Consider the following 13,751-nt stretch of genomic DNA (forward strand, 5'->3'; position numbering starts at 1 on the left):
GCCACCAGGGAAGCCTAGTTCCTCCATTTTTAAATCCCTATGAGCCACTACTCTACAGAGTAAACTTGTGTAATAAACTTGTTTTTTTCCAGAGGGAGCATGACCGAAAGCCTCTTGGTAAATTGCTTTCTCTGGTCTCAAGACAGTGTCTCATTTCTGGGCATATACAGCATCTGAAAATTTGTGGAAAGTGATGTCACATTTAGAAAGAAAATGTAATAGTGCGATATTGTTTAATCAAAAGGTCACGTCACATCTTTTGAAAAAAAACTTTTAAACCGCAAGAACATTTCCTAAGAACCATGGAGCATATGTTAACAATTTGGGACCAGGTTTAAAAAATACACTGGACATTTAATTACCATCGGGTCTCTCTTTGTTAACAAAGATTTAGCTTCTTTTATCAAAGGACAGGTGTTGCGGGAGAAAGCATGTGTCCAAGTTAAAGCCATCCACTGAGTCTCGTGATAATCCCCTAGAGTGAGATCACATGCTCCCAGTGTCTGACACAGATTTTCGGCCACTGCATTCATAAAAATGTTTGCAGAGCCAAGTGTGATTGAGGGTAGACCACCAGTCCATCATTTTCCCCCACTTTGGGGATTGCTGAAAAGCTAAATCCTCAGTTGATAGTTTAAAAATGACACATCTTGTTATAAAGCAGAAACTAACACACCATTGTAAAGCAATTATACTCCAATAAAGATGTTAAAAAAAAAAAGAAACGGCTTTGCAGAGCGATATAGTGTTTAGTGATCGCTATCTTACCAAAGTTGCCCCTATTTGGGGCGATGTCATAAAAAGAAAAAAAAAAAAGCAACCGTTGGTTTCAAAACTGCTCTCTTATATCTCAGAGTTTCCACCAAATACTTCTAGCCTACTTCTTTTGAAGCCAGCGTGGCACTCTCCTCACACTTCTCAGATCGAGTATCTATACTGATCCAGATTCTCTAGGTCACTGCACACCCACCTGCTTCCTACTAGCTTTGCAGACCTTCTCCTAAATGAACCAGAGACACTGAATTTCTCTCTAACCATAAAGCTCTGACTTCTTTTAAGTCAAGGTTCCAGAAGGTGAGACACTTCCAAACCAGCTCCATGTCTGTGGTTGCTCTTTGGGGCGGGCTGGCTTTCCTCTGCCTGTCCTTTCTTCATTAATGTATTTCGTGCATATACCTATTTAAAGCTAACTCTCCACACAAAACACATAAACCTTTCAATCCATTTATACCGCTCTGGTTACCATCCTATCAATAACGATCACTTCAGTGAAGCAAGACCTTATTCAGTTACTATAGTAAATATAAACCACTACTTTTTTCTTCCTCAGTAGCACATGGTAATCAAAATATTTTCGTCACAATATTTGCTTAGTTTCTGGGTTGTATAAAATAGCTGTCCCAAGTGACCTACAAAAAGGGTTTCAAAGGTAAAATAATGGAACCACGGCATGGACACATTATGTGCATTCTCTGGAACAAACACAGATGATAAACATCAGGCAGCCGTCAGCCACTCCAATTAGTATCTCCTCACGCATGGTGGCTACAGGTGCCTTAAAATTCAGAACGTTCTCACTGCCCTAGACTTCCAGAACGACATAGTTCTGTGGCAAAGAAAGGATTTATTTTTCACTTATTCATCAACAAAAATGTTCTAAATACAGAGCTATTCTTATTAGCGATGATCTAAAAAGCAGAAAAACAGGCTGCAGCCTTTTCTTTTTCCATATTTGCAGTGTCACTACAGAGGCCAAACTTATTTTGATTTGTAAATGGTACAATTTCAACACGGAGGCCTCAGGAGATCATGCGTGTAGCTCCAATGATCTATTTTTAGTTAGCATTCATGATCATCTTTTGGAATAAGCTTATTAATTGACAATGTCTACTTCCATTTGACACTACCATCCTCTAGATAAAGTGGAATCATTTAATTTTCTCTACAATATGTTTTTATGATGACCCCTCCTTTTTATGGAGGTTCCAATCGATTCTACCAAGCATTTAATTACATATGATATTGGACAGAATTAACATTTTATCATTGGCTGTTAGGGCCTATATGTAATCTCATTCATGTCTTCACAATTTCAAAACTTCTTAGGACAGTTAGCTTTAAGTCTCTCTCCTTGGATGGGCCCCTTTCTTTCTTCCAGAATGTACTACCGGAGAACATGAGTGACATTTGCTCTTTGTATGGGGTAATGGATCAAGAATTAAATTGCAATTTCCCTACCCCTCCTCTGTGCTCCTTCTAAGAAGCACACAGGGCTGGATTATTTCAACATTGGCTGCAGAAGTATCCTTTGCTACAAAGCAGGCAGGAGTGTTCTCTCCCCTTTAAGAAACCTTGCTTTTCCCAGATGTATCACTTTTCTCAAAACCTTGGGAATAAGCAGCTTGTTTTCCCTCGTCCCAGGGTCTCCAAACAGGAGACAGAGCCAGAATGCTCCCAACCTCCCCAAAGCACTCTTTTAGATGGGGCCAATTTCATTTTCACTCAAAAACTCTCCTCGTTGGCATCAGCCCTGCCATAACAGCCCCGGACGCACTAAACATTTTGGCCCTGATGCAAAGGTTTTCCTCCTAACCGCCATTACCTTGGACAATTTTAAATCCCATGAAAACCACCTAAACGACCTCTTGCTTCACATTTTGCTGGCTTCCTCTATCCCAGCAACTTTTACTGCTGCTCTAAGAACTTAATCCCAGGAGTGCTCCATGGAGCTTAGTTCCTGCAACTATTTCACCTCTGATATTTTAGAGTAGACAATCCCACTCCTTAGGGGAAAAAAAAAAATCCTTCTTTCTCCCCTCCCCACAATTCCCAAGAAGCCTCCAGTCCCAGCTCTCCCTGTTCATCAGCCCCTTAGGGCTTCCCCTCCCCCTCTCTCTAGCATGTGCCTTGCAGTCAAGCATTTCAACCATACTTGCCGGTCACCACCAACCCCTCTCTGTCCCTGAATGAACCCACTCAATTGCTTCTCTGCCTTTTATTCCACTGGGTCCCACCAAGGAAAATCTGACCATGTATTGATGAGCAACCAATGGGAATGTGAGATTTCTAACCACAGCAAGGCCCTCAATGCACTGGGTCTTCTGCCATCAGGGATTCATAACAGAGGCACTGCCAAATCTTTTCAACAACCCTTAAACCACCTAATAATTCTAGCTACCATCTACGGGCAGGGGGCGGGGGGACAGGATGGGGGAGCAGGATAGCAACACATAATACCAAGTATTATCCTAGGAGCTGAATATACTGTACTGATAACCATCATAACCATTAAGCAGTTACTTAACCTCTCTGTGTCCCATCTCCTCATTTGTAAAATGAAAGAGCACTGCTGTCTTCATCAGCCTGTTGGGGGGTACTGAATGAGATAATGTACTTTAAGTGCCGGAAATCACTCTATGGTATGCAGTTCTCAGTAAAGATGAGCTATTACCATTGAGAATGATGAGGATAATGATGAAGACGGTTACCCTGAACGGTTATTATTATCCCAATTTTACGGATAAGAAGATTAAAGACACAATATCACACAGCTAGTAAAGGATGGAGAGCAGTTTAAACAGAGGTCTGTCTGCTTCCAAAATGCATGCTTTTTCAATGCTACTTCCACCCCAGAAGACGGGTAGAATTTTTCAATGCTACCTCACTTCAGAAGACAGCCTTGCCTGCCATGTCACAGAGGAGAAACAAGGCTATCAGATACCCTCAGGCTTGTAATTAGGAGAGGGCTCAGCTGACACGGTGTATATGACGCGAGAAATTTATTAAGAATTCCAAGGAAACTCAAGATTAGAGATACATAATTTCATGTTTTAAAAAAGACAGAGCTGGGCTTTCCTGGTGGCGCAGCGGTTGAGAGTCCGCCTGCCGATGCAGGGTACGCGGGTTCGTGCCCCCGTCCAGGAAGATCCCACGGGCTGGGCCCATGAGCCATGGCCGCTGAGCCTGTGCGTCCGGAGCCTGTGCTCCACAACGGGAGAGGCCACAACAGTGAGAGGCCCGCGTACCGCAAAAAAAAAAAAAAGAGCTTCAGCATGTTTTTGTTGTTGTTGTTTTTTTAAAGATTTTTTTTGTGATGTGGGCCATTTTTAAAGTCTTTATTGAATTTGTTACCATATTGCTTCTGCTTTATATTTTGGGGTTTTTATTGGCCTCGGGGCATGCGGGATCTCAGCTCCCCGACCAGGGATTGAACCCGCACCCCCTGCCTTCGAAGGCAAAGTCTCAACCACTGGACTGCCAGGGAAGTCCCTTCGGCGTGTTTTATGATAACTCATTCCAAGATATTTTTCTCTATAGCTGTCACCTTCCATAACAATAAAATTACTTTACCCAGAAAAAAATCTTAATGAAATATCACTTTACAAGTTTTAAGTGAAAGAAGTATTTGAATAACCTTGTTTAAGTTGAGTGGCCGCAAGCTTTCATGTTCAACAGCAGACATTAAATTTGAGTCAACTTGTTATTCAACATATATTTGGAAAAGTCATATATATAGAATATATATGTATTCTTAAAAATCAAGAGATTTTTTTGAAATAACATGGAAGGTGACCTACATGGAGAAGCTGCTTCTCTTCTGCCTGCCCAGTTATAATTCTCCCCCATCCTGGTAACAGCATCACCTCTCTCCCACTGTTTAGCCATATGGTTAGGTGAGGTTAATGACACCGATTGGCTGCAGCAGTGGGCACGTGACCCAGGCCTGGCCAATGAGAGCCCACGTTCCCCTGGTCCACTGACTGGTTCAGGGAGAGGCACCTGACCCCACGTCCTAGCCAGGGAAAGCCTAGCCCTAGGACTTTTGATCAAACTACGGGGAAAGAGAAGCTCTTTTTCTACAGGAATTATTAAGCTGATGAGGTAGAAACTGGCCATCTCCATCACCACTGGGGGAAAGCTGCCTTAGCATGGAGCCAAACACAGGAAAGTAGAGATGAGAGAGTTTCTTCCTGTCATTCAATCACCTGGATCCAGCTGTGACTAAGGCTTTCCGTTACACATGCCAATAAATTCCTTTATGTTTGTTTGTTTAGGCCAGTTTAAGCTGGGCTTCTGCCATTTCCAACCAAAAATATCCCAACACGACCTATTTGTGCCAAATAGCTAAGATAATTCACTGAAATAAAATAAAAGCATGGCTAGGGGTAAGATGGGAATAAAGACACAGACCTACTAGAGAATGGACTTGAGGATATGGGGAGGGGGAAGGGTAAGCTGTGACAAAGTGAGAGAGTGGCATGGACATATATACACTACCAAACGTAAAATAGATAGCTAGTCATAGCACAGGAAGATCAGCTCGGTGCTTTGTGACCACCTGGAGGGATGGGAAAGGGAGGCTGGGAGGGAGGGAGACGCAAGAGGGAAGAGATATGGGAACATGTGTATATGTATAACTGATTCACTTTGTTATAAAGCAGAAACTAACACACCATGGTAAAGCAATTATACTCCAATAAAGATGTTAAAAAAATAAAAGCATGGTTGATTTGCAGGTTTGTGAAAATAGCCAAATGTCATCACGTTGAATTTACTTCTGTTTTTTTCTGCATGTTAGTGTACTGTGATTTATTTTTGAAAAGAGAGGGAGAGAAAAAAGAAAGTCTCGGGCTTCCCTGGTGGCGCAGTGGTTGAGAGTCCGCCTGCCGATGCAGGGGACACGAATTCGTGCCCCGGTCCGGGAAGATCCCACATGCCGCAGAGCGGCTGGGCCCGTGAGCCATGGCCGCTGAGCCTGCGCGTCCGGAGCCTGTGCTCCCCAACGAGAGAGGCCACAACAGTGAGAGGCCCGCGTACCGCAAAAAAAAAAAAAAAAAAAAAGTCTCACTCCCTGATATACATGTGGGTCTGTCTTATGATGATTAAATTTCTATATATCTTCACCCATGCTTTCCTCCTTATCTCAAGTTGCTAAGGGGACCCTTCTATGTTTTTAATCCTTCTTGCATGTTGTAGAATCTATGTACATTGATAACTCCCTCAGCCACACAGAAAACACCTCCCCAAACTACCCTCAGCTCTTTGTACTCAACTTGCTCCTACCCTTTTGCCTATGGGCACACCTACCTCTCCTCCATGTAAAAAATAAACAGAAAAAGAAAAACAGACTTCAATATACAAAATCATCCATACACATAACTAGGCAGAAATAATCACAAAGAAATGGAAGAAAACAGTGTAAAATATTAATGATGATTGTGTCTGGTGGGAGGATAATAGCTGATTTTTAATTTTTAAAAAAAAAATGCTTTTCCATACTTTCTGAACTTCTTTAGTATTCCTTTTATAACAAATATATTTCTTGGGACTTCCCTGGTGGTCCAGTGGTTAAGACTGTGCTTCCACTGCAGGGGGCACGGGTTTCAATCCCTGGTTGGAGAACTAAGATCCCACAAGCCACACGGCGTGGCCAAAAAAAAAAAAGAAATGTATTTCTTAAAATATGCTTCCTCTTTAAGCTACTAACATCTTTCTATCCCTTACTGCCTTTTTGTTGTAAAACAAAAGACCAGGCATCCCTTCCTCACTCCTAAGTTCGCTTTCACCCTGACTCCATCAGAGAACTCACATCACCCAACTGAAACCAAGTGACCAGTGTGGCTGTCACTCTACATGCACTGGCTTCTCTTCTCCCTTTAGCCCATGTGATCTCTTTGGACCATCAGCCATCCCTTCCCTTGGCTCAAGTTTGAAACCACAGGGTCATCTTCGCCTCAGATTTTCCTTTCCTTTACTTCCCCATTCAGTCATTCAACGGGTCTTATCAATCGTATTTCCGAGTGCGCCTTGAACACACCACCTCTGCTCCTTTCCAGTGTCCTGTCTGCTGTCTAACTCTCGTGGCCTCAGCGCCATTAATCCCCTGTGCCTCCACCCCTCCCCCATCTCACATATCCCACTGCCTTGGGAGTCATCACCCTAAAGATCAAACACAGTCATGTAATTCCCCACCTTAAAATTCTGAATGGCTCTTGAATGCATATAAAAACCAAGTACAATGACCAGCCTGGCACCAAAGGCCCTCCACAAGCCGGCTCCAGCCCACCAGCCTCATCTTCCACCTCTGCTGAGCCTACACCACAGGCTCAGGGCAGACTGGTTGACTTCCCAGAAGAGCTGGGGCTCTCCTGCACCCACGTGCCTCCTTTTGTGCTCTTTCTCCTGCCCTGGGTTGCCATCCTTCTCCTTCCTACACAAACTCCTACTCACCCTTCAAGACCCAGACAAGCATTAAATTTTGACTATTTAATAATTAACTATTTTAATAATTAACACTTAAAATCACACTGTATTTTGGTCCCCAGTAGCCACTGACCTACTTTAGGGCAGAAATATCATTTTATTTGTTATTAAATCCTGGCTTCTTGCCTATAGAAAACAGGCAAATAAACAGGTAAGTGGAGATATAGTAAAAATCCCAAACCTTCCCTAGAGAACTGATTTTTATTATATATTAAGGGAGTAATCATAACGTTTCTGACTTCTAAAAAACAATCGTAATTCCCCCCCAAAGACTTTTACATGGTCTGTGCACTATGGTTGTTGCCCTATTTGAAGTTCTGTACTCTTAGCATCTATTACGTGAGTTTGGCCACTTCTTTTGCCTTGAAATCAGTGTCTTCAGATTTAAAACAAAAAAAATTTTAATCTTTATAATATAAGTTTAAATTGTCTTAATTTCTTAGCTCCTTTCATGGCACCCCCTAATTTCATAGCACCCCCCCTAATGTTATGGTCAAGATTTATAAATCTACAGCTTCTGATTTTTTCTTAAAAAAGGGTTTGAATATACCTTTTGTGCAAGGAAAAATAATACTATAATATTCTTCAATTTTTTCCAATTAAATTTACCACATTTATTTTTAAAGGGTCATTTATTGAGTAAAATTACATCTTTTTAGTTATAGAAACTATGAGGTACACAAAGTCACAGAAAGTTTAAATTCTAGAGAATTCAGGATTTTAGAAAGTAGTTAAATGGCATCTCATGTCCTGCAGTAGTTAATGTTGACAGAATGTCCACAAAGGTATCACTAAATCTTCTTAGAAATTTCCATGCTTCTGAAAGAAAGAGGAAGTCATGAAATCAATCTCTCCTTAAAGAGAAATGATGGAATTCAGTTATTAAACACTATGTCCACAGCACGATACTATTAACTAGAGGGGACTTCTCTCAAATCCCAAGGGAGAAAAGACAAGGAGATAAATAACACTATAAGCCCAATATGACATATCATAAGACAGGTCCAAGCTGCTGTAAAAGTTCAGAAGAGGAAGACATATCCAGTAGAGAGATCCAGGAAGTTCTTCTCGTAAAGGATAAGATATAAACCCAGGAGAACAGATAGAATTTTCACAGACAGAACTGGGGAAAATGCCATTCCAGGCAGAGGGAACAGCAAAAAAAAACAAGGAGCCAAGACAGGAAACAGGAGGTCAGTTTGAGACCATGAGAGTGGTCTCAGAGCAGGACTTCAGCTCACCTCTGGGTCCTTGGCCTCATTCACTCTCTAACTGCAGGGTTTCCTTCCCCCTAAAGGCTGAAACCTAAAGGGCCTTCCTATTCCCAAAGGATTCTGGGCTCAATCCCGTGGGCAGTGGAGACTAATCAAAAGTTGGGAGTGGAGGGCCTAAAAGGGCAGGGGATTAATCTGGCAACAACATATAGAAAGGGGAGGGAGAGACTGAAGAGAGACCCAGATACTGCAATAACAGGAACAGGTAAGGATGCTAAACACATTGTTGCTAAACGTTTTGGTAATAAACTCAACCACTGCAACCAGGACACTGAAGCATTCTATACTGCCTCCTTTGTACCGAAAGTCCCATATAAAAAGCTTATTTAATTCCCAAAAAACTTTACAACCCTATTCTAATCTTCTCCAGATTCCTTTTTATAATTTAAAAAAAAAGTCCAACTCTGCTTTTGACGAAAGCTTTTAAGGCCCACCACTCCGTTTGCCCCAGCTGTGAAAGCCTTTAAGAAAGCTGGGAACTCGTACATGTGTGCTGGCGGGGAAGATACAGCCAGGCGCTCCTCTGCCCATGCGCCGGAGCCCTCACCCCAGCCCCACTCCCAATAAAAACCAAAGCTGCTCACCCCTTCCTTCACTCAGACTGAATGGACCAGTTCGGGAGCCACCCTGCTCTCCCCAGAAAGCCTCTTTATGTGAGCAATACATCTTTTCCTACCCTCTTGGTGTGTGTGTGGCACCATCGGTCTTGACATCCAAACCAGCTGGGGTGGCTTGGGCTGAGGTTGATTCCACAATCCATGGAGTGACCGCAAACACTCTTTTTGTTGTTGTCGTTCTTGGGGTTCTCCATCCCCACCTTCTCCCTCCCCCAATCCCAATGTCCAGCTCCCTAATGGCACTTTATTATTTTTTTCCAGAACTGCTGATTTTTATTTTTATTTATTTTTTTCACTGAAGTATAGTTGATTTACAATGTTGTGCTAGTTTGTGGTATACAGCAAAGTGATTGAGTTATATATTTTCTTCATATTCTTTTCCATTATGGTTTATTACAGAATATTGAATACAGTTTCCTGTGCCACAAACACTCTTAAATAGTGAACTACTGCAATGTCCTTACTATACCTAGATTTGAGGTACAAAGATGCAAAGAAGGGGCATGATGGAAACACTGAAAGGGTCCTGTGGTCTGAAGTTCAACTCAATATTGATTACCTTGAATGGTCATATACATTCACTCAAACGTCTAATTATCGACTTTAAAACGATTCAGTGTGCATTTGGTAAATGCTTGGCTCCAGGCCCTCCTCACGGGCTAAACTCTAAGATGTTGCATAGTCATAGGAGCTAGGTGCTTAATTCTCCCATAATCACTTGCTTGCAATTAGAAGAAATCTCTACACAAGCTGGTATAGAAACAGAGTTAAACATTTCCCTTTCTTAAAGCTCTGAGTTAAAATGCTAGGGCAACTGAAATGCTAAAATGAAAAGTCACAAATAAACCCATTCTTCAAATAGCCCTTTAGTTATAAACCAAACAATAATCTTAATTTGTGCTCAGTACAGAAAGTACTTCCATGTCTTTTCAGCCAAACCTACATATCTAAAGGTCATAACCATGAAAACAGTGTCTTCCTCAGAAAGAGTTTAGAAAATCATAATATTAGGTACTTACACATCTTTAGCTGCTCCTGCAGGGCCTAGAAAAAAAGAAAAAGATAGCTTTCCATTATCTTGATAGTATTGCTACAAAAATCTTAAGCCCAATACCCAACTAAAATAATATTTTATAAGAGATGAGTTGAGAATATGATTTTTTGAAAGATCATCTTAAAAAAAGAAAAGGAGAGCAGGAAAATCATAAAACCCAAATCTTCGGTTTAGAATTTATTCTGCCCATTTTTAACAATTCCTATAAATTATAAGGTGGTGTTTCTGAAAGGGATTTTACAGACCACCCAAACTAATCTGCTCATTTTACAGATGAGCAGATTAGGAAACTGACAGATTTGAGAAATATTTTCTTTTCTAAGCTAGTACCTACATGGAACTGTTATAAGTCACGCTATGTACTAAACATAAAGTAAAGCAAAGTCACAAGACAAAATGGAGGTGATGTCCTAAATAAATTAGCAAGACTCAAGGATGCCAGCCCAGCTCCAAAAGGAGTAACATACATTTCTAACTCTGCTTCTATTTGCTACTGAACCCTCTCGTTTCTGCTTCCCACTCACGTGCCAAAAACAACCCACCTCTTTTGGACCCCAGTCCTATCACTTAACACAGATTCTCTGCCCACAGCACAGTTCCATCTGCACTCTTCCCCCTAATATCCTTACCTGAACAATACAGAACTTGGTTCCAACTTCACAAGCCACATGGCATTAAGTATACTTTAATCTCTTAAAACCTCACTTCCCTCTTGTGTCAAATGAGGAAAATAAGAATACCTTTCTCAAAGGTTATTGAAGTTCTTTAAAAGATGTATATCCCTATCAAAATACTAATGACATTTTTCAAAGAAATAGAACAAATAATCCTAAAATTTTTATGGAACCACAAGAGACCCTGAATCGCCAAAGCAATCTTGAGAAAGAACAAACCTGGAGGCATCATGCTCCCTGATTTCAAACTATATGACAAAGCTATAGTAATCAAAACAGTATGGTACTGGCAAAAAAAACAGGTACACAGATCAATGGAACAGACTAGAGAAACCAAAAATAAACCCATGCATACATGGTCAATTAATTTATGACAAATGAGGCAAGAATATACAATAGGGAAAGGACAGTCTCTTCAATAATGGTGTCAGGAAAACTGGACAGTCATATGCAAAAGAATGAAACTAAACTATTATCTTACATCATACGCAAAAATTAACACAAAATGGACTAAAGACTTAAATGTAAGACCTGATACCATAAAAACTCCTGGAGGAAAACACAGGTGGTAAGCTACTTGACACCAGTCTTGGAAATTAATGCTTGGATCTGGCTCCAAAAGCAAAGGCAACAGAAGTAAAAGTAAACAAGTGGGACTACATCAAATTTTAAAACTTCTGCACAGCAAAGGAAACCATCAACAAAATGAAAAGACAACCTACTGAATGGGAAAAAATATTTCTAAATCACATATCTGATTGGGGTTAATATTCTAAATACATAAAGAACTCATGAAACTCAATAGCAAAAAAGAGAGAGAGAGAGAGAGAAACCAACCTGATTTTAAAATGCACAAACATCTGAATAGACATTTTTCCAAAGAAGATATACAGATAGATGGTCAACAGGCACATGAAAAGATGCTCAATGTCACTAATCATCAGAGAAATGCAAATCAAAACCATAAGATATCACCTCACACCTATTAGAATGGCTACTATCAAAAAGACAACAAATAACAAGTATTGGTAAGTGATCTGGAAAAAAGGGGACACCAGTGCACACTGTTGGTGGGAATGTAAATTGGTGCAGCCACTACAGAAAACAGTATGGAAGTTCCTCAAAAAATTAAAAACAGAACTACCATACAATCCAGCAATTCTACTCCTGGGTATTTATCCAAAGAAAACAAAAACACTAATTCAAAAAGATATATACATCCCTATGTTCATTGCAGCATTATCCACAATAGCCAAGATTGAAAACAAGTGTCCATTGCTGGATAAATGGATAAAGGAGATGTGAAATATATATAGATATACCTATATATATAAGAGGCTAGAATAATAGAGTTCTACTCAGCCATAAAAAAAAGAAGGAAATCTTGCCATTTGCGAAAACATGGACGGACCTTGAGAGAATTATGCTAAGCAAAATAAGTCAGAGAAAGACACATACCATGTGGTTTCACTAATATGTGGAATCTAAAAAACAAAACAAATGAAAACAAAACAAAACAAAAGTCAAAGATACAGAGAAAGGAATGGTGGTTGCCAGAGGGGAGGTGGGTTAGGGAATGGGCAAAACAAGTGACAGGGGTCAAGAGATATAAACTTCCAGTTCCAAAATAAATAAGTCATGGGGATGTCATATACAGCACAGTGACTACAGTCAATAATACTGTAGAGCATACTTTAAAGTTGCCAAGACAGTAAATCCTAAAAGTTAACTATGCATGGTGACAGATGGTAACTAGACTTATTGTGGTGATGATCTCACTGTGTATACAAATACAGAATCATTTCATTGTACACCTGAAACCAATACAATGTTATATGTCAATGACACCTCAGTAAAAAAAATTTAATAAATTTTAAAAATTATAAAATGATGTAAACAGCACAAAGTCTGGCACATAAAAATAGCTCACTAAGTTGTTATTATTAGCAGTCACATTTTCCTTAATATCTCAATTTCCATATCTATGAAATGGGAATTAAATTAACTTCTGCACAAGTCACAGAGGTGTGAAAATAAAGGAAAATGTGCTACAAAATAAACAAATAAGTCTGCAAAAAAGTTATTGCCAAAATTGTAAAAACTGTACCCCAGTGATATTAATCTAGGATCTATAATTCTGCAAATTCAAAGCAGAGCATAAAGGTAGTCAAGACTATGTCTCAAATAAATTCTTTTAAGGCTTTGACCAAACCTGAACTTTGTAACAAACTTGAGTCTTTACTCAGGGAAGAGTAACATTTCTGTTCCCACAATTCTCATTAAAATTATATAAATAAAAACTGCTTTGGAATCTGAGATCATAAAACCAAAAAAAAAAAAGTAAAATTTTTAAAACCTTAACATAAGAACAGTGGAGTGTTTGGATAGGTAAAAATAAAGGATTAGTGCCACCAAAAACCCATAAAAATCAACGTTTTATTTCAGAGTCAAAACAAGCATGAGAATCTGGAAGAAAGTCTAAAAAGAAAATAAATATCCTCATTTTCTTATTTTCATTTTCATGGAAAAGGACAGGGAATGATTGGGGGGTTGCTGCACTCAGGGGAAGGGAGAGCCGGAGGTGTTGGGAACTAATTCTGTGATGTCTTACAGAGAGAAGAAAGCGATCATGATGGGTCATGAGTGCTGGGCCTTTAGAGATGAAGGGCCATCGGGCACAATCCACGGGGAGGGCACAGCAGACAGAAGCTGCCCCACTGTGTCTCAGGGAATGGCAGCAGGGTGGTAGGGAAAGAACAGCGTGGAACTGGAAGGCAGAAGACCCAAGTAAAATTCCTGCTCCAGTATTTGTTTGACAGTCACTAGTTCACCCAGCTTCAGATTCTAATACTGGGCCGACAAAGGCAGC

At 40.2% G+C, this 13,751-nt stretch overlaps 1 protein-coding gene across 1 annotated transcript in view; it reads right to left on the minus strand.

The window, feature by feature from the left end:
* C11H12orf75 (chromosome 11 C12orf75 homolog) overlaps nucleotides 1-13,751 on the minus strand; it is a 37,567-nt gene that overhangs the window by 12,727 nt on the left and 11,089 nt on the right. The window contains exon 2 of the mRNA XM_065888111.1: nucleotides 10,174-10,198. Coding sequence (XP_065744183.1) covers nucleotides 10,174-10,198 — 25 coding nt within the window. The remainder of the gene's footprint in view (nucleotides 1-10,173; nucleotides 10,199-13,751) is intronic.

Source organism: Phocoena phocoena, chromosome 11, assembly GCF_963924675.1.
Source record: "Phocoena phocoena chromosome 11, mPhoPho1.1, whole genome shotgun sequence".
Taxonomy (NCBI): Eukaryota; Metazoa; Chordata; class Mammalia; order Artiodactyla; family Phocoenidae; genus Phocoena; species Phocoena phocoena.